Consider the following 20989-nt stretch of genomic DNA (forward strand, 5'->3'; position numbering starts at 1 on the left):
AAGAGGGGAGGAAAGGCATCAGCACTGAAGAGAGGCATTTACTTGCTAAGTCTAACCTCCTTTTATGAATCCAGGTTCCCCCAAATTCTACATTTGGGATGATTTTAACAAGACTTCTCAACTGCAGTTCACTTCTAGCCTAGTCCTAGCTGCAATGACTGCCTATAGGGATGGTTTCTCCCACTATGTTGACTTCTTAGCATAGGCATAGCACCTGGCACATAGTAGGTGCTTAATAAATATGGGTTGGTTAATCGATTAAGTCTGGGACTCGGGCATCAGCCTTGTAGCTATTTGCACCATTCTTGTTTCAAATCCATCCCATATTCCCTTGCCTGCCCAAAGAATCTTCCAATTGCTTATTCTCATTGGGTCTTTCCTATATTCAACTTTGGGTGGCCAATGGGCCCCCCTCTCTATGAACCGCCACCCACTCAGCTTTGGATCGTGGAGATTTAAAGACAAATGACTTACCTTGGATTGAAAGAGAAGGTATTTAGCGTGTCCAACAGAGTTTGATGTAAGAAACTTTTTGAAATTAAGTCACAGCCAAGTTTTTTTGTTATTCACCACAATAAGAGTCATGCAGTGAATTGCACTGAAGATGTAAATATTTATTGTGATAGAAACGAGATGGCATCAACCATATTTCTTTCTTTTTTTTTTAATCCTTACTTTCTGCCTTAGAATCAATATTGTGTATCGGTTCCAAGGCAGAAGAGTGGTAAGGGTAGGCAATGGGGGCTAAGTGACTTGTCCAGGGTCACACAGCTGGGATGTGTCTGAGGCAAGATTTTTTTTTTTTTTTGCTGTTAAATATACAGTAGCAACATTTATTTCAACACTTGTATGTAAAAGATGTTTCTCCAGGCCAGATGATTTGATATAAAAATCAAACCCATCATGCTTCCCCTCCCCCACCCCCAACAGTTGAGGCAAGATTTGAACCCAGGATCTCCCGTCTCTGGGTTTGGCTCTCAATCCATTGTGCTCCCCAGCTGCCCCCCATCAACCATATTTTTGAATAAATACAGCACACACACACACATACACACACCCCTCCACCTTAAGAGCAGCTTAGCGGGGTCAGCTGGGTGGCTCAGTACATTGAGAGCCAGTCCCAGAGATGGAAGGTCCTGGGTTCAAATCTGGACTCATTGAAATATTTGGCCTTGGGAATACCCAGGAGTAACCTCCTGCTACTTACAGACGCACTCTAGGCTATTGTCTTCTTAGATGTGTGACCCTGGGCAAGTCACTTAACCCCCATTGGCTAGTTCTTACAACTCTTGTACCTTGGAACCAATACACAGTGTTGATTCTAAGGCAGAAGGTAAGGGTTTAAGAGAGAGAAAGAGAGAGAGAGAGAGAGAGAGAGAGAGAGAGAGAGAGAGAGAGAGAGAGAGAGAGAGAGAGAGAGCAGCTTAGGATATAAACTCCTCCAAACTCCTGACTGGTTGGTGCGTCAATGGAAGGATCGCTCTACCTGGAGTCACAGAACCCTCATTCTTATCCCTGCTAACAATGGGGGAGAGAACATGCAAATAACCACGTGCAGACGAGATACAGACAGGACAAACTGCAGATGGTCTCAGAGAGAAGACACTAACTTGAAGGAGGATCAGAAAGGCTTCTTGCAGAAGGCAAGATTTGACCTAGAACCTGAAGGAAGCTGAGGAAGCCAGGAGTATTCCAGGCACTGCAAACAACCAGGGAACATGCATGGAGCCTGGAGATGGAGGGTCATATACAAAGGTGTTACCCATTCTGTGCCTCAGTTCCCTTTTTTGTAAAATGATAGAATTGAGCTAAGCCACCTCTAAATGTTTCTTCTGGCTCTAAATAGCTAGAATTCCCATAGTGCATCTGTAAGTAGCAGGAGGCTACTCCTGGGTATTCCCAAGGCCAAATATTTCAATGAAAGTCAGAGTCCACATTTACAGTCACTCAGTCGATAATCACCCAACAAATTGATACCTACTGCATACAAGGCACTGCACTCAGCCCTGCTTATCTGCACATGCAGTTCGTAGCTCTTCTTTCCCATAGTTCCTGGTTGCTGGCTGAAGTCATCCTACTTTCCTGACTCAGAATCCTCCCTCCCTACACCTGTTATTCCTCCATCCCAGGGCGCTTTGCCCCATGTGAGCTTATCAAAGTGATGAGCTTTGAGTACTATTATGAGGCTCGATGTACCACGTCACCTCCAAACAGCAGCCAACAGGAGCCCGCCATCAAAGGGAAACACCTCTTCCATTTGGATTCTCCCCATAGAGTATCCTCCATGATGGAAGCAAACATCCTTGTGGGCACCCATCTCACTGGCTTGGTATTAATCATTGAAAATCATTTTTAAAAAAAAGTCCCCTTGATTGGTGCATCTATCAGAGAATCTTCTAGAAGCTTGATTGCTGTTATTGACGTCATTCGACCTTCGTGTTTGAAGAGGACTCATAATGTCACAAAGAGTGATGCTTTGACTTGCCGGTGAATTGGATGACCTTGATACACAGCTAGGAGACCCCTTGTTGGGGGAGTCCATTTAAAGGGCTCTTGACTCCATTGGGTCTCGTGCTTTTACATTATCAATGTCAATACAGACACATCAGGATTTTGGATTCTGACCATCGTAATAGCCGCCATATTGAAAATACTAAGATTTGTGAAGTGCTTCTCATATATTATCCAATTTGAACTTCGTAACAACTCTATGAAGTACTGCAGACATTATTACCCCCATTTTATGGCTACAAGAACCGAGGCTGAGGGAAGCTAAATGATTTGTCCATGGTCACCCTGAATGTGTCTGAAGAGGGATTTGAACCCAGGCCTTCCTGGGTCCAACTCCATCACCCTTTCCACCCAATTATACCTCCCCCCCAGGCCTTGTTACTGACTCTTGGACTTAAACCATGTCCTCTCACCCTAGAATTTCTTCCAGATCCTGGGATGTTCTCACCTTCTCAACATGGAATTAAGAAAGACTCCTCGGTTAGGAGAAGAGTGGGAGGGAAATGCTCAAAATGCCCGCGTGTGCAAACAGAGGGCATCGGCGATACCCGAAAAGAGAAAATCTAAAACCGCCACAAAGCAGTGCCTATTAGGGTAACGATTTCTGAGGCTGGAGCTCCTTGTCCACTCCTTTCCCAAGGCTGGAACCGAGGCCAATGCTGGGCTGGTGGCATCCCTCACCTGGGCTTGGCATGCAGCAGTGCCCAGCAGGGCCCCTCGGAGCCCAGATCCAGGAAGAACTGTGCCCACTGCAGCCGGCCCAGGGAATCGGGTGTGAGGATGGGGGTGGCTGGGTGAGTGGGGCAGAGGGAGGATCTGACCTCACATCCTGTGGCTGAATTTTAACAAGGGCAGGCTAACTTATCCGGAGCACTGCCTGGGGCCACAAGACAATTCAGGAGGAAGTATTCTCCCTGTCCAACACTGAACAATTGACTCAGCATGTGGTTGGAGTGGAGGCTGAGGCTCCTTTTTTTCTCCCTGGCTCTCTATCACATTCTCCAGTCTCAGCCAGAGTCAGGATGCCAGGGTCAGTGGGCATCAGGCCTGGCACCAGGCAGCAGCTATCTTTGCTCTGCCTTTGTCTCCACTGCTTAATCCCAGTGGAGCAAGAGAATTCTCAGATCCCAGAGGCTAAGAGGAGCCATTCATGTACCCAGAGGCCCAAATTCAGTCTGAAGAATGACCCAGCCGCCCATGCCAGGCAGACACTGCCCGGCTCCCGTTGTAAGGACAAAAGGCATTCGTCAAGAGCTTTGGGAACCTCAGAGCGCTATGTAAATGCAGCGATCATTATTCATAATAAATGTTAGAATGAAGCCTTTGGACTCAGTGACTTCTAAGGCCCCAACAGCTCTGAATCTGTCGTCCTATGAACAGGCGGACGGTCTTCCTGCACCCACACTCAGGCTATCTTGCCTCTATCTGTGCCTCTTCTCACCATCAGAATAAGTGCCAGCATAGACATTATGATGTTGTTCTTCTTCAGTTATGTCAGACTCTTCAGGACCCCGTTTGGATTTTTCTTGGCAAGGACCCTGGAGTGCTTGGCCATTTCCTTCTCCAGGAATCCTTGTTTCAAACAATCAGAGGTTAAGTGACTTGCCCAGGGTCTTGTGGCTAGGAAGTGTCTAAGGCTGAATGTGTGCTCAGGTCTTCCAGACTCTGAGTCCAACACTGTCCAATGAGCAACCTGGCTACCTTCTAGGCATAGAGAGGTTAGATGACTTGCCCAAGTTCACACAGCTAGGAAGTGTCTGAGGCTGGATTTGAACTCAGGTCTCCCTGACTCTAGGCCCAATGCTCTAACCGCTGAACTCCAGCCACCTCTTCATTCATTATGTTAGCAAACGTCTTTACGTACATTGTCTCATTTGTGTCTCACAACAAACCTAGGAAATCAATACTACCAATATCAATTGTCCCCATTTTATAGATAAGGAAACTGAGGATCTGGGAGGTCCAAGTAACCTGTTTGGGGTCAGAGTCAAAGGTGCGATATGAGCCCCAGGCTTCCCATTGAATGCATGCTTCTTGAGGGCAAGGGCGCATTTGCTGTATCTTTTCGTGCTGAGTTACTAGCATAGTACCTGCACATGGAAAATATTTAATAAATGCTTGTGGATCGATCGATTTCTAATGCCAAGCCCAGCATCCTGTCCACTCTGATATAATGTCTTTGGAATCAACTTTACTCCAAATTCTGCCCATCCTTCAAGGCTTAGCTCAAGTTCCTTCTCCTCCAGGGACCATCCTCCAATCCTCCAGTCACCCTCCAGGGATGACCCCATCTCTGAACTCTCATCATGCTTAATCCAACTAAGCTGACTTGTGAACATGGCATGTTCCTGGCCAACAATGTACATCCATCGAGCATGTGTAGCCTAGAATGGCACGACATTGGGGGCAACCGTTCCCAGCTCCCATTTATGATATGTTAGCTAGTTTGACGGGCTCCTACCTATTACATGGAAAGGGGGCGCAGAGCTTGTGTGTGCTGGAGATGGAGGGTTCCAGAAATAAGGAGTGAATGTCCATGGCTTCACTTTTAAGCTCAAGAAGAGGCTGAGATGTTGAGTGCTGGAAAAACTCAGCAAGTGACCGGCCACAGCTTCAGCATCCTCCCTTTTCCGAGCTCAGGACCAGCTCCTCCTACGCCATTCCCAAGCTTTTCTGCCATGGATCTTTTCCACTAACTAATCTAAGGAGTAATCAAGCTGCTCTGTGTGTCTGTGTATCTGTGTGTCTGTGTGTCCTCTGTTTCTCTATGTGTCTCCATCTTCTCTGTCTCCCTCTCTCTCTTTCCCTTTCTCTATCTCTTTTTTTTTTTAAACCCTTAACTTCTGTGTATTGGCTCCTAGGTGGAAGACTGGTAAGGGTGGGCCATGGGGGTCAAGTGACTTGCCCAGGGTCACACAGCTGGGAAGTGTCTGAGGTCAGATTTGAACCCAGGATCTCCCATCTTTAGGCCTGACTCTCAATCCACTGAGCTACCCAGCTGCTCCTCTCTATCTCTTTTACCGTGTGTCTCTCTCTTTCTCTCTGCCTCTTTTTTCTCTGTGTTTCTCTCTCTCTCTCCCTCTACTCTGTCTCTTTCACTCTCTCTGTTTCTCTCTTCCCTTTCCCCACGTTCTTTCTCCATTTCCCTCTCCCTCCTTCCTCTCCCCTTCTGCCTCTCTGTCTGCCTCTGTCTCAGCCAAGTTGGTCTCTGTATCCTTGTTCCCAGAGTTCTTCTCAAGGTGACCATCAGAACGTCCCTCCTCCCTGTGAAGTGTCTGCAGCAGTTGGCTGGGTTCCCAAAGATACTCCCAGCATCCTTACTCGTCTGCCAATGTTCCTTAACTAGCAAGCTAGGCCGGGCCCCAGTTAGCTGACTTTTGCCTCCTTTCGTACCCCAGGGTGCTTGGGGAGGACACGTGGGGCTCTCCGTGCATGATGTCTTTCTCTGTCTTCTCCCCAGTTAGCCTGGAAGGAACAAGCCATTTGCTTCAACATAATAAACATCAGGCAGTTATCTTTTCTAAGTGAAGTCCTGGGCTCTCTCTGCAGTCGAGAGAAGATGGGGGGCAAAGATAAATAAGACCGAGCCCTGCCCCTTCTCCGATCCAATAAACACTTATTAAGTGCCTCCTATATGCCAGGCACTATGCTAAGCACCGGGGATACAATGAATAAAGACAGTGCCTACCCTTAAGGAGTTCCCAATCCCATGGGGGAGACGATGCCCAAAAGGAGAAAGGAAAGGGGATGGGAAGGCCAATAGGGGAGCATCTTGTTCCTCAGAGTTGAAGCGGGCAGAGTGGCACCCAGTGCCCACCCGGTGCTAGATGGCTGTTCAGGGACCCGACACCACTCAGCAGGCATACAGGCTGCTGGCAATTCCCAGACACAAACCAAATATCCCAAGAGAGTAAAGCAATCTGGAATCATTCATCTGGAATCATTCACTCTCTCCCTGACACGAACTCTCCATGCCTCCACTTCCTCCAGAGCAACAAAGAACCCTATTTGGAGCTGAAAAGCCCCTTGGAAGGAAAGCAAGTCCAATCCCCTCATTTCAGAGTTGAGGAAACTGAGGCCCATAAGGACAAGACTAATCTTGGCCTAACCAGGCCCGCATCCAACTTGCACCCCTCTTCTACCCTGCCTCAGCAGAATATTGTGAGAATGAAGGAGATATTTTTTATTTAAAATTTTTATTTAATTAATGAATTTAGAATATTTTTCCATGTTATGGTTATAGGATTTCCATGGTTCCATGATTCATGCTCTTTCCCTCCCCTCCTCCCACCCCCTCCCATAAGCCGACACACGATTCAACTGGGTTTTACACGTGTCATTGATCAAGACCTATTTCCACTGGGTGTTCATTTCGAGTCAATATCCCTAATTATATCCCCATTGAACCATGGGATCAAGCAGTTGTTTTTCTTCTGTGTTTCTACTCCCACAGTTCTTCCTCTGAATGTGGATAGCGTTCTTTCTCATAGGTCCCTTATAGTTGACCTGGATCATTGCACTCTTGTTAGTAGAGAAGTCCATTACATTTAATTTTATTACAGTGTATCGGTCTCTGTGTACAATGTTCTCCTGGTTCTGCTTGAAAGCGATTTTTAAAAAATAGAATAAAATATTCCCCACCTCACCCCCAATCCCTTTAAACTCCTTAGAGGCAGAACCACAAATAGAACTAATGTGAGTTAACCAAGGCGGGCAGCTAGGTTACTCTGAATTGAGAGCCAGGCTTAGAGATGGGGGTCCTGGGTTCAAATCTGTCCTCAGTCAATTCCTAGCTATGTGATCCTGGGTAAGTCGTTTAACCCCCTCTGCCTAGCTCTTACTGCTCTTCACTTTGGAATACAAATATTAATTCAGAAGGAAAGGGTTTAAAATTTAATTAATTAATTGGAATAACTCCTCCTGACACCCCCCCCACCTCAAATTCCTTCAGACTCCTTAGTGGCAAAACCAGAAGTATAACTTAAATGAGTTCATTTGGCTTCAAATAGAATGGGAAATTTGGAGGCAACAGAGGACACTGCCTAAAGGTATTCTTCCTCAGCTGCCCAAGTTTACCATTCATGCACAGACTCACAGCACCAGTAGTGTCTGCTGCTAGATTTGAACTCAGGAAGATGAGTTTACCTGACTCTACGCCCAGTGTTCTGTCCAATGCACTGCTTAGCTGCTCCAGCAAACAACTACAGATGCCATTTTTAAAAGACTTTTGAGCCATTACTGGTCAACCCTAATCTTGGATATTCAAGAAGTCAGATGGCTCTAAAAGGGGAAGAGAGAAATTCAAAGAGAAACAGCAAAACCAAACCAAACAATATAAGAGTACCCTGAAAGAGGGTTTGAATCTGAAGGGTCCCAGAAAGAACCAAGTTCCCAAGCCCAAAGGATCACATGGCCCAGTGATGCCAGATCTTTCTGAGTGTCTCAGTAGAAGGGTAGAAGGCACTAGGACATCAGGGCTACTACACAGAGGACCACACATCCTATGAGATTAGGGCTCCCCATCACAGATTAGGTAGGACTATCCTAGAGAGCCAATGCCTAAGTGTTCCCTGGCCCACCAGCTAGAACCTGCCCAATTCCTGAGAGCTCCAGGGCAGGAGTTAGAAGGGTATAAAGGACCTTTATAGAGAAAAATTAGAGTTCACTGTTCAGGGAGAAGAATAAAACTTTTTTTTTAATGATGTAGCACCTCTGCCTGTCCTCTGCTAATTAAAATGGGGCACAGCTGACATATTTGTCCATATCCCTAATTCTAGAAAATTTCTGGGCTCCAGAAGATAATTAAATCATCCTTTCAAGTTTCTCCATCAGTGGTTTTCACCAAAGATTCACCACAAAATCCATGTGGCAAAAGGGTAGTGGGTCTCTCAAAGTCCAAATTTAAAATAAATGAAAAGCCCTAACAATCTCTTTGCCACAGTTGTTAGACAGTCCTAGTATTCCAGGAATCTGTCTTCATCTGCACTCTGTTAAGGTCCCTCATGCCACTCCTCAATGGCTGGTCACATCCATGTACAATTAGACTTCTGAGAACTGGTAGTTCAACTGCAGAGACATTTCCAAAAAGTCATTCAGACACAACCACTTTGGGGGAGGAGGTTCAGGTCTCACCCCAAAGCAATTGAGTGATCTTGATCATTGATACCATAAAGACATTCATTCCGGTCAAGGGCTGGACTAACCTAGTTCTCCTGAATTTCTCCTTTTCTAATAAAGGGAAGAATTTCTTTCCCTATTCTCTACTCCACCCCCTTCAAAGAAAATCAATCTTTCCTGACTGTTTGGGAGGTAAATCAAATTCATAAGATATTCCCCACTAGAACTTGAAAGCAGCTTAATGGTAGACAGGAAGGCCCAACAAGGCTAAGGGCTTGAGACACAGTTTACCACAATTGCCTTTCACATACAGTTCTTAAGCATGCTCACATCATTCTCTTCTTATTGAATGACAATCTCTTAGAAGGGTGTGGGCCTCACCATTTCTAGAGGCACCCTCAAAATTGCCACCAGAAATGTGAAGGCCATTCTGGGATCACTTTCCTCTCTTCTGTCCAAATCCTACTTCAAATAACTCATCATGATGGCCCCATCCTTCAAGAATATGCCAACTGTTCTGGGCTACCCTGATTCAGACAAGTCCTAGTAGCTGAGGTTCAACCCTGGAACAAAATGAGGCCCAAGTAAGTCATTTAATAGTAAATGAAAAGACATTTGCTTTCACGTAGTAGTAGAAGAAGCCACTCAACAAGGATAGGCCTTAAGGACCCTTCACATTGATTTAGCTAAGGTGTCTTGCCTAAATTATTTACTGTTACCTATGAGGTCAGCCTCAGAGTAGCCCTGGTAATCATCTGTACGAGGAATTGATACTAATGGTTATCTTTTAGTTCCCTGGGCAAACCAATTTTTGAATAATGTCTCAATACCTTTTAAGGAAAAATCAGCCTGAATTGCCTACAGGGAGAGGCTAGGATAGTATTTTCCCATAGGAATTCTATGACAGGTGTTCTGAAGAGAGAATCTGTGGGACTTGGTGACTGTTTGGATATATGGGGTAAGCAATTAGGATGACAGTGGGATTGCAAACTGGAAAGGTTGGGGGGGGGCAGATAATGAGTACAGCTTTGACTATATTAAGGTTTAAGTGGGGGAAGTTTGTTTTTTAATAACCCTTACCTTCTGTCTTAGGGTCAGTTCTGAGACAGAATATGGTAAGGGCTAGGCAATTGGGGTTAAATTACTTGCCCGGGGTCACACAGCTAGGACCTATCTAAGGAAAGAATTGAACCTTGGTGTTCCCATCTTCAGACCTGGCATGCTATCCACTGTGCCATCTAGTTGTCCCTGACTATTAGATATGAGATGCCTCCAGGGCATCCAGAAGGCAGGTGGTGAAAGGAAAGGTAGGGGAGCTCATGTACAATAATATGGAAAACTCACAGCAGAGAAATAGGAAGCTCTCAAACACAAGTTCTGAAGATAGAAAGGGAAAAAGAGCCCCACTGTCTTCCTAGTCGCCCTAAGCACTTCAGTGAAATCCTCATCTCCTTTATTACATCCACTCCACATATTGTCAAACCTCATCACTTCTGCTTTTGCAATAATTCTAGTGGTTGTCTCTCTTTCCACTCTCCTAGTGCAGACCCTCATCGTCTTTCTCCTGGACTCTTAACAATAATATCCTCATTAGTCTCCCTCACTCTAGGCTTTTCCCTTCTCTAATTTGCCCTCCACTCAGCTGATTTTTTAAAAATTAAAACCCTTACCTTCCATCTTAAAATCAATATTGTGAATTGATTCCAAGACAGAAGAGCAATGAAGCCTAGACAATGAAGGTTAAGTGACTCACACATCCAGGAAGTGTCTGAAGCCAGATCTGAACCCAGGACCTCCCATCTCTAGGCCTGGCTCTCTATCCACTGAGCTCCCTAGCTTCCTGTCAATTGATTTTCCTAAAGCATAGAACTGGGGCTGTCACTCCCCTTCCCCACCTTACCATCACTACTCAATAAACTCCAGTGGCTCCTTATCACTTCTAGGATCAACAAAAATTCCTGTTTGATATTCAAAGCCCTTCAGAATCTGGCCTATTACAACATTTCCAACTTTCTTGGACTTTATTCCCTTCTAGGTGTTTTTATGACCCAGAGATGTTGGTCTAACTTCCTAATCCTCGACCTCTATCTCCCAATGGATGGCCGTTCTCCAACTGTCCATCATGTCCAGGATGCCCTTCATCCTCACCTCTCCCTCTTGGATTCTCTGATTTCCTTCGAGTATCAGCTCAAATCCTCCTTTCTGAAGAAGTTAATAAGTATCTGAAGTAGGATTTAAACTCACATCCTCTTCTGTAGGATTTAAATTAATGTCCAATACTTCAAGTATTATTTTTGTAAAGGTTATTATCTGACAAAACAGAACCACGTGACTAAGTTTTCTACCTGCTCAAAAATCCCCGCCCCACCAAAGCCTCGACAGGAAGGAAAGAGAGAGAGAGAGAGAGAGAGAGAGACCAAACTACACCCAATTTATATCCTGTCTACATCAGCATGTAATGACAGGAAGTGAGTAGGGTGATGGGAATTGTAGTTTTGCTGGGAATCATACTTTTGCTGGGGATCATAGTTTTTAGGGTAACAGATTCTAATTACACACTTCATACAAAGGCACGACTCTCCACTGTAACCATATTAGTACAAGCAATTATTGGGGGTGTCGCAGATTTATTGAGGTAAGTGTTGGACTGGAAGGAAGGTAGAAGAGATATTTGCCTTGCAGCACTTCAGTTATATCATTCTGTAATTCTTCTTTGACCTTCAGAAATAAGCTCTGGCTAAGGTCTCCCATGCTCCAACTTACCCCATCTGTAAAACCAGCCCACTACAGCTCTAGATTGAAACCATAAGGGAGAATTATCATTCCCATTTTAGAGATTAGGAAATTGAGGCAAACAGAGGTTAAATGACTTGCCCAAGGTCATACATCTACTATGTTTCTGAGGCTAGATTTGAACTCAAATTTAGCTTTTCTGACTCCTGGTCTAATATTCTATCCACTCATTATATCACCCAACTGCCTCTAAAAAAGACATAATTCACCAAATCCTCATATGTTTGTGTACCTATATAACATGAATATATTTACATAAATGTATACATATACTATACATATATATTCATATATCTATTCCATAGACATATACATGTATATGTATAGCATATATTTATTTTTTCCTATACACTTAATTTGCAATTAAAAATAATTGCTTCAATGCTGTATTTTGACAGTGATAGACCTCAGTTTACCCGTGATACTGGATTTGAATCAGGTGGGTCACCTCCTAGCAAGTGCAGACAAAATACTTCTAATCACTGCATCTTGGTTTCCTAATCTGTAAAATGGGAGAGTTTAACTAGGTGACTAGTAGAGTTCTGTTCAGCTCAAATTCTGTGGTCACTTGATCAAACAGTCACGAGAAAGTTGGTGGCCGAGGGGCCGGCAACACTTCACTTGGTCCAAGGATTCTTAGCAGTTTTGGGGTTAATCGGTAAAGCCTTTGGTTCCTTACCCAGAATGCTTTTCTTTTTAAACACATTAAATAAAATGAATAAGATTGTAAAAGAAATCAGTTCTAGTGACACACAGTTACCCAAATTATTTTTTAAGCCCTCACCATCTGTCTCAGAATCAATACTGTGTATCGGCTCCAAGGCAGAAGAGCGGTCAGGGCTAGGCCATGGGGGTCAAGTGACTTGCCCAGGGTCACCCAGCTGGGACATGTCTGAGGCCAGATCTGGCTCTCTTTCCATTCAGCTATCTGGCTGCCCTTATCCAAATATTTATAAATTTTATATGAACTAACTTTGTTTTCTAAATGTACGTATTATCGATAATAACTCATTTTGAAGCATAATGAACATACAGGATATTTAGAGATGTCAGCTACGGCTGTAAGACAATACGAAAATCGCTGTGATTTCGGTGGCTCACAGAGCACGGAGTCCCAGATCCTGCTAACACTACTGGGCTTTGCTGCCTACATTCGCAATGGAAGGAAATCCAAAGTTTCAGTTCAACGTTTGTGAAAAGAAAGATGTCACTTTCCCCTTCCAATTCACGGCCCCTGTGCGATCTCTCAATAGGCCTGCCGGGGGTGGGGGGGGGCCTGAGCCCCGGATTAATAAAGCCCCGGGAAGTCCAGACTTCTCTTTCTCAGAGAAGCCACGTGATGGTATGGAGAAAGGACTGAAAGCCCAGGAGCTCTGGCTTTGCCTTCCCAACTACTCTAGCAGCTCTTTTAACTTCAGCCTCAGTTTCCCCATTTACAAAATGGGAACAATAACCCCAGCAGTGCCTGACTCACAGGGACCAAAAAAGAAATGTGCAAAGTACTTTAGGAGCCTGAAGGGCTTATGTACATGCATATGTGTTGGCACACACTCAGGGACCTGCAGAAAGGAGACTTGGGGACTTGGTGTGGGTCGAACTAGACCTTGATTTCCCTGGTAACTTCCAGTGTGGAAATTCCCTTGACCACTATCAATAAGTATCTAAAGTATCTGCTTTGCCATTTCTAGTTTTCTTGGGTCACTAGAGGGAAAGTGTCATACCGAGAGTCACAGCCGATACGTGACAGAGGTAGAACCTGAATCTAGGTTTCTCTAAGGAAAGGAATTCGGCTCTCTGTCTCTTCTCTGTCTCTGTCTCTCTGCCTCTCTCTCTGTCTCTCTCTTTCTCTGTCTATATGTCTGGCTCTCTCTGTCTCTGTCTACTTCTCTGTCTCTGTCTCTCTGGGTCTCTTTCTCTCTGTCTTTCTCTCTGTCTCTCTCTGCCTCTCTCTCTCTAGCTCTGTATCTCTGTGTCTCTGTCTCTGCTTCTCTCTGTGTCTCTGTGTCTCTGTGTCTCTGTCTCTTTCTCTCTGTCTGTCTTTGTCTCTGTCTCTCTGCCTCTCTCTCTGTCTCTTTGTCTCTCTTTATTTCTGTCTCTCTGTATCTCTGTGTCTGTCCCTCTTTCTCTTTCCATCTCTCTGTCTCTCTCTGTATCTTTTTGTCTCTCCCTCTTTCTCTTTCTACCTCTCTACCTCTCTCTCCTCTCTCTTTCTCTCTCTCTTTTTCTGTCTCTGTCTCTCTCTGCCTCTCTGTCTCTTTATCTCTGTCTCTCTCTCTCTGACTGTCTCTCTCTGCTTCTCTGTCTCTGTCCCTCTCTATCTCTGTCTCTCTGTGTCTCTTTCTCTCTGTCTCTCTCTCTGACTGGTTCTCTCTGCTTCTCTGTCTCTCTCTGCCTCTCTCTGTGTCTCTCCCTCTCTCTCGGCCTCTCTGCCTCTGCCTCTGTCTCCCCGCTCCCCACTTTCAGAATGCTGTACTCGATTAAATAAACATTTATCAGGGCTCGCCTCTGGGCCAGATACGGTGCTTAGATAAAGGCTAACCACTTCTATCGTTGTCAAGCTGTTGCTCGGCCCGTAAATATTATAAATGAGGAAACTGAGGCCCAGAGGGAGCCCTTGGGGCTCTCCCCGGCCAGGAGGCGGCTGAGGGGCCTCTGGAAGGGCACGCGGTGCTCGCACGATGCTCGGTCCCTTTCCAGGTATAACTCGAGCTCACTCCGGATGGGTTTGAGGCATTTTCCGTGCTTTTCGGTCTCCCGCGTTGGGGCCCCGGAGCTGCCTTTAGCAAACTGCAATAGCGGCCCAGTCCGGGTCCCCTCCCCGAGGCCTGACATCTCCGTAGTTCCGTCCGTGACGCCCCAGGAAGGGAACAACCTGCCTCCTCCCCCCTCACCCCAGCTAGGCTGAGCCGCCAGAGGAGCTTCCTCTGGCCCACGTGCTCTCCACCTGCTTCCTTTCCTGGCCTCGGTGCCTCTCGAGACCCTGGCCCGGTCACCGAAGCAGGAAAAGGCAGGAAGGCGCCCCTAATCCCTCGAAATGCAGCTGGGCCTCAGCAAGGCCCCTGGGCTCCCCCCCAATCTCGGGGCCATCTCTGCTTCCTCGGACGCTGCTGCGGCCATCCAGAGAGGAACAACCGCTGCGGGAAAGGGCCGGAGCCGCCACTCCTTGGCCGGGAAGCCCTTTGGACGGTGTTCTGAGGGTTTGGGGTTCATCCTCTGGAGGCAGCCGCCCGGCTCTCCTCTGACAGTGCCCCACCCTGTGCGGGTCCTCGTCTGCACAGCGGGGAGCACCGCCATGGCGCTGGGAGGGGGCTGCCAGAGGCACAGCGAGGCACCGGCGCCCCTCCCAGCATCAGACAAAGCCCCCGCCTGGCCTCGAGAGCTCTTCCTCGCTTGTCCCCCCTCCGGCTTCACTGCCTTCTTCCGGCTTCCACAGCAGCACCCGGTGCCCCCCGCCTCGTGGCTGCTCCTCACAGCAGACTCTGCGGCCACCGCCTGCGGGCACGCTGCCGGCCCTGCCCCATCGATGGCTCCTGGCTGCCTCCCAGCCCTGCTAGAAGCCCCGCCTCTCCGGTCAGCCTCTCCATTCTAGCGCTGGACCCCGGGGATCGGCTCCACTTACCCTGTTTGAACGTGATGATGTGCCTGTTATCTCCCCTGTTAGACGGTGAGCTAATTCCTTAAGAGACGGTCAAGCCATTCACCTTTCCTTGGAGTCACACCTCTTGCACCCGGCACCTGGCCCAGGGGCAGTGTTTAAACCCTGACCTTCTGTCTTAGAATCACCACCATAGAGGCAGCTGGGTGGCTCAGTGGATGGAGAGTCAGACCTAAAGTCAGGAGGTCCTAGGTTCAAACCCGGCCTCAGCCACTTCCCAGCTGGGTGACCCTGGGCAAGTCACTTGACCCCCATTGCCAACCCTTACCACTCTTCCACCTATAAGTCAATACACACAGAAGTTAAGGGTTTAAAACAAACAAAAAAAAGAATCAACACCATGTATTGGCTCCAAGGCAGAAGAGCGATGAAGGCTAGGTCATGGCGGTGAAGTGACCTGCCCAGGGTCACACAGCTAGGAAGTGTCTGAAGCCAGATTTGAACCCAGGACCTCCCCTCTCCAGGCCTAGCCACCCTGCAGTCAGCACTTTTAATACAGTTCTCTCGAACTGAATGAGCCCAGTCAGGCTCTGAAACCAAGACCTCGAGGCCAAGCGCAGCCTTCTTTCTGGGGGCTCATAAATAAACAGTGGTTTAGCCATGCTTGGCTTGAAGAGCTCTGGTAAGGGGGGACCTGCCCCATCCAGGTCCCTCGTTCTTATTGCTCATTAAGGGCCTGTGATGCTGTGAGCAGAGAGCAACGTCTCTCCATCAGAAGTCAGCATCTTCTCTAAGATGTAACGTCCTCGAGTCACCCGGGGCACGGAGAGGTGACTTATCCAGGGTCACCCAGACAGAGACAAGACTGGAATTCAGCCAGTTCTAATAATTCCACCCAAGTTTCCTCTCGTTTACTTTTAAATGGCCCTAATTAGGAGGAAGCTTTCCCAGATGTGGCCCTCAACGCCTTCTGCCCCTCCCTTCCGTCCATCCCTCCTAGCTCTTCCCCAGAGACGTGGCGGGGCTGAGGCAGTCCTTCTTACTTCACAGGAGGGGTACGAGCCAGAAGAAGGGGGTCAGAAGGCTCCTCTCCTCCTCTGAAAGGTGGCCACGGCTCTGTTCCAAAGCCTACGCTAGGAGTTTGGAGCACCGGATGCCAGGCTCGGCTCTGCAAATGACTCACTGAGTAACTCTGGGTCAGGGGCTTTCCCTCTCCGGGTCCATTTCCCCATCCATCAACTGGGAATGTTGATTCCCATCAGCCCTTTCATCCTTGGAAAGCTTTAGGGTTTACCAAGCAGAGGCTTTCTCACTGAATTCTAGGAACCCCCCGAGGGCAGCAGGGCAGGTACCATCATCCCCATTTCATTGATGAGGAAACTGGAATTCTGAGGTCTTTAGCCCTAGATCCATGGTGGCGAGCCAATGGCACACATGTCAGAGCCCTCTCTGTGGGCACGTGCCGGGACCCTCGCCCCAGCACAGAGTTCTCCACAGTTCCTTACTAGAAAACCAGAGGGGCACAGGGCCAGGCTGCTCAGCAGCCCAGTGGAAGCATTTCCCCCTCCCCTGTCTGGGGTAAGGGCCCCCACCTCCCCTTGGCTCACAGGTGGCCCGAGAGTGCGATTTGGGCACTCAAGCTCTAAAAGGTTTGCCATCACTGCCCTCAATGGAGAAGGACAACTTCTTCATCTTGCAAATGAGGAAACTGAGTTACAAAGCAGTAAAATGACTTGTTCAAGTCATTTGATATCCATCAAATATCAGAGACAGATCTAGAACTGAGGTCTCCAAATTCCAAGCCCAGCATTCTTTCCCATTCCCTTCACCATGTCCTATCAGGGGAGGTTAGAAGGATAAAATGAGATAGTGGGTGGGAAGGCCCTTTGAAAAAGCAAAGTGGCTGTTCTGCAAATTGAAGGGATTACTATATTATCAGGGCAGCTTTGTGGCCTACTCGGTTTTCATCCCTTTTCTTCAAGGCCAGCCTAATCCCAGCCACCCAAACCAAGAACAAACACACCAGCGGTTATAGGCAAAACATGACTTTTGCTTCCCAGAGGAGCCTGAGTCCATCACCCTCACTTGGCCTGGGGTCCCCTCCAGGCTTCTCTGAGTAATTCCTTCTAACCTGCCTCAAGCCTGACCCTCAGAGCCGCTAGAATTTTCTCATGTTCAAGGCCGTCCCGCTTTCTGCCTGGCTAGTCAAAGGAAGGGAGGCTGGGGCTCGCCACATCCAGGTTTCCCATGAGGCATCTTGTTCTTTTTAAATGGCTTTTCAGCCGTGGCTCCCTCCAAGAGTTTCAGACCAGAGACCAGCGCAGCAGAAGAACAGTTTAAACACCGAGACAAATGGAGTTCTTTAGGTTAAAAAAATCACTGCATTTTCAAGCGAGGAGGAACTTTAGAGAACATCCAACCCACCTCCCTCAGTTTACTGAAGAGGAAATCAAGACCAAAGTGGCATGTTCAGAGCCATAAAGCTGGCCCTTAGCAGAGGTAGATACTGTCCTGGTTCTCCTATCACAGTCTGTCTCCTAAATTCCTCTCCCCCATTTAATACTTGAAAGTCTCCCTTTCACGTCTACTAAAGAGCCACCAAATTGAGAAGCGCTGAGGATCCCCCATCACAAGCAGCATGACATGACGAATCTCTCCTTGCCTTTCTAAATCTAAGCCATAAATCTAGACCTGGAAAGAACTGGGAAATCCAACCTTTTCATTTTACAGATGGGAAAACTGAGGTTCTAAAAGATTAAATGACTTGCCAGTTGTTGAACAGCACTGACAACAACAAAAGAAAAAAAATGGGTCTCGTTCAGGATCATATCGAGGCTAGCTAGCCTTGAGAAGGGGAGGTAGTGGGACGTAGTAAAAACCAACCAACAGGGCACTGGGCTAAGGACAGGCACTAAAAAGGCAAAAGTGGAAAGAGTATTTGATGTGGAATTTGAGAACCTGAGTTCAAATCCTAATGCTGCTACTTACTGCCCTTGTGATCTTGGGCAATCCATTCTCTCTATACAGGTCTCAGTTTCTTCATCTGTCATTTCAGAAAATTAGAATGCCCATTCTCTAAAGTCCTTTCTAGTTCTAGATCCTGGATCTAAGGTGACTGGTTCATGGGAAAGGGAGAAACGAGATCAGAGCTGATAGCTCTGCTTATCCACTAGCCCAATGGCTCTGAACCTTTGTGAAAAAGTTATATGATTCATATTTTTACTTTCCCCTTCACCCCCTCAAACTCCCCCCCCCCATAGTTTTAACATGTGTCATCAATTAAGACTTATTTCCATATCATCGATAGTTGCATTGGTGTGGTCCTTTCGGGTCTACATCCCAATCATGTCTGCATCAACCCATGTGTTCAAGCAGTTGTTTTTCTTCTGTGTTTCCTCTCCTGCAGTCCTTCCTCTGAATGTGGGTAGCGTCTTTTCCATAAATCCCTCAGAATCGTCCTGGGTCATTGCATTGCTGCTAGTAGAGAAGTCCATTACATTTGATTTTACCACAGTATATCAGTCTCTGTGTACAATGTTCTCCTGGCTCTGCTCCTTTCACTCTGGAAAAAAGGGGTGTGGGAGTGCTCGGAGAGGACTAATACCTCTGGTGTGAGGGATGCCAAGACCTATTCAGAGCTGCTTATCCGTCTTTGGTGTCCACCTGCCATCCAACGCTCACCTGTGGCATCAGGGAGCTACAGCTTATGCAATGGCCAAACCGCAGTAGCAGTGGGATAAACTAGGTCGAGGGCAACCAGCGGGCTTCATACTCATCCATCAGTTAGGGGTGTGTGTACTCCAAGCATGTGAAGACTTCCCTCAGAGGAATAGGGGGATGTGAAGAGTTTGAAGGCAATGAAACGGGCCATGAAGTGCCATGAAGTAGGTGCTGTGGAGAGCTTAGAGCTTGGTCAGACCTAGAAGATGCCAAGGTCATCCACTGCATCCTGGGCCATCACCCACGATCCGGTCCGGACTTTTGTCTTGTCACTGGACTTGGATAACTCTAGAAGAGATAGATAAGAAAGCTGATGACTATGAAGATGAGATTAACTCTCCCCTGCCCACTTTTAGACTGAATCACCAGGGGGCAGCTGGGTGGCTCAGTGGATTGAAAGCCAGGCCTAGAGATGGGAGGTCCTGGGTTCAAATCTGGCCTCAGACACTTCCCAGCTGTGTGACCCTGGGCAAGTCACTTGACCCCCATTGTCCACCCTTACCACTCTTCTGCCTTGGAACCAATACACAGTATTAACTCCAAGACAGAAGGTAAGGGGTTAAAAAAAAAGTTGTCTAGATTGAATCACCAGAAGTATAAAGTGGGGTGTAGATTCTTCTGGTGATTCAATCTAAAAGTGGGCAGGGGAGAATTAATCCCATCTTCACATGACTCCAATTTAGTCAACTCAAAAGACATGACCTTTTATACTATTTTGCCACATTACATTTTATTTGAAATTTAGACACATCTCCATTTCAAACTCTCATATGAACTACTTCCTCTTTGTGCCAGACAGGGACCAGAGTTTTCCAAGCTCTCATCGGTCCTATCAGCCATAGTTGGACACATCGTACATTGTAATGTCATTTTGGTCCTTTTCAAGTGCAAAAGACAACAATGAACAAATGGAAAAAAAAAAACAAAGGAAAATACAAACTTCCAACAGATTGCAAATATACTATAATAGTTCCAGGAACTGAGAAAATACAGGCTGGCTAATGGAAGGAGGCCCCGCCTCTCTTGTGCCAGGTTACTTTTAACCAAGAGACTCAACTCCTTTCCTCTTATCTAAGACCTATTTCTTTCCTGCTGTCTTTTTTCTAGAACCTTCCATGCTAGAACTTTCACTCAACAAATAGTTCTTAAATATTGCATATCTACTAAGGGCCAGGCACTGTGCTAGGCTCTGGGAATATAAAGTCAAAAATAAGTCTACCCTCTGCTTCCCTACCCTCAAAGAGCTTATATTCTATGGGAGTTTCATGGCTCATACTCATCCAGCTAGTGTCACACTGGGAAGTACCCAGCACCTCCCTGTCTTTTAAAAACATTTTATCATATACTTAATAATCATCACTGCCAACAACAAAAATTTTAACTAAATAAATGCATAAAAAAGATTATGTACGAGACCACGAACCCCACATTGTTTACAATTTGTTCAAAAATATGTAAATTCTCTCTGTGTGCTAATACAAACATCCTCTGCTTTGGAGTTCCCTTTGGATTTGTTTTACTTGGATACTTTTTCTCTTGAGTTTGTGGCTGTTATTTTTTTAATGTAATCATAGCAAGTATTATTCTAATTCTCTTTTCTTCTCCTTTCATCTCTTCACCTATTTCCCTTATTTTCTTTATATTTTCAATATTTGTTCTCTCATTACCATAATACAATCCATTACAATCAAATATCACAACACATTCATTCATTCATTTCTCCAATTCATTGCATTTGTGTCGTTTCCAGTTGTTTTATCATAACACACAAAGCTTCCATGGGTATTTTCATACAAACACTGCTTTTGGCCTCTCAATAATGCTCTTAAGGCCTAACCCTAGTAATGAGATCTCTGGGTCAATAAGTACAAACAGTATAGCTCCTAATGTATATTTTCATCTTGTTTTCAAAAAAAAAAAATTTCACAGCTGCTCTAGCAATGTACTATTAAGCCTGTTTCTCCATGTTCCTACCTCCCTGTCTTCTGACATAAGTAATGGGAAACCAATCACAAGCATCCTCCACCACTATCATCACTATCACATAGTGAGTGAGGGAAGAAGGGAAGGGAAGAGAAGGGAAAAGGGAAGGAGAAGGGAAGGGAAAAGGGAAGGGAAGGGAAGGAAAGGAAAGGGAAGGGAAGGGAAGGGAAGGGAAGGGAAGGAAAGGAAAGGAAAGGAAAGGAAAGGAAAGGAAAGGAAAGGAAAGGAAAGGAAAGGAAAGGAAAGGAAAGGAAAGGAAAGGAAAGGAAA

The 20989-nt window shown here is 46.3% G+C and overlaps 1 protein-coding gene across 1 annotated transcript in view; it reads left to right on the forward strand.

Moving 5' to 3' along the window:
• The first annotated feature begins 15057 nt into the window (after nucleotides 1–15057).
• Nucleotides 15058–20989, forward strand: part of NKX2-6 (NK2 homeobox 6) — a 106062-nt gene continuing 100130 nt past the window's right edge. Inside the window, exon 1 of the mRNA XM_044659261.1 lies at nucleotides 15058–15085. Within this exon, the coding sequence (XP_044515196.1) occupies nucleotides 15058–15085 (28 nt within the window). The remainder of the gene's footprint in view (nucleotides 15086–20989) is intronic.

Source organism: Gracilinanus agilis, chromosome 2 (assembly GCF_016433145.1).
Source record: "Gracilinanus agilis isolate LMUSP501 chromosome 2, AgileGrace, whole genome shotgun sequence".
Lineage (NCBI taxonomy): Eukaryota > Metazoa > Chordata > Mammalia > Didelphimorphia > Didelphidae > Gracilinanus > Gracilinanus agilis.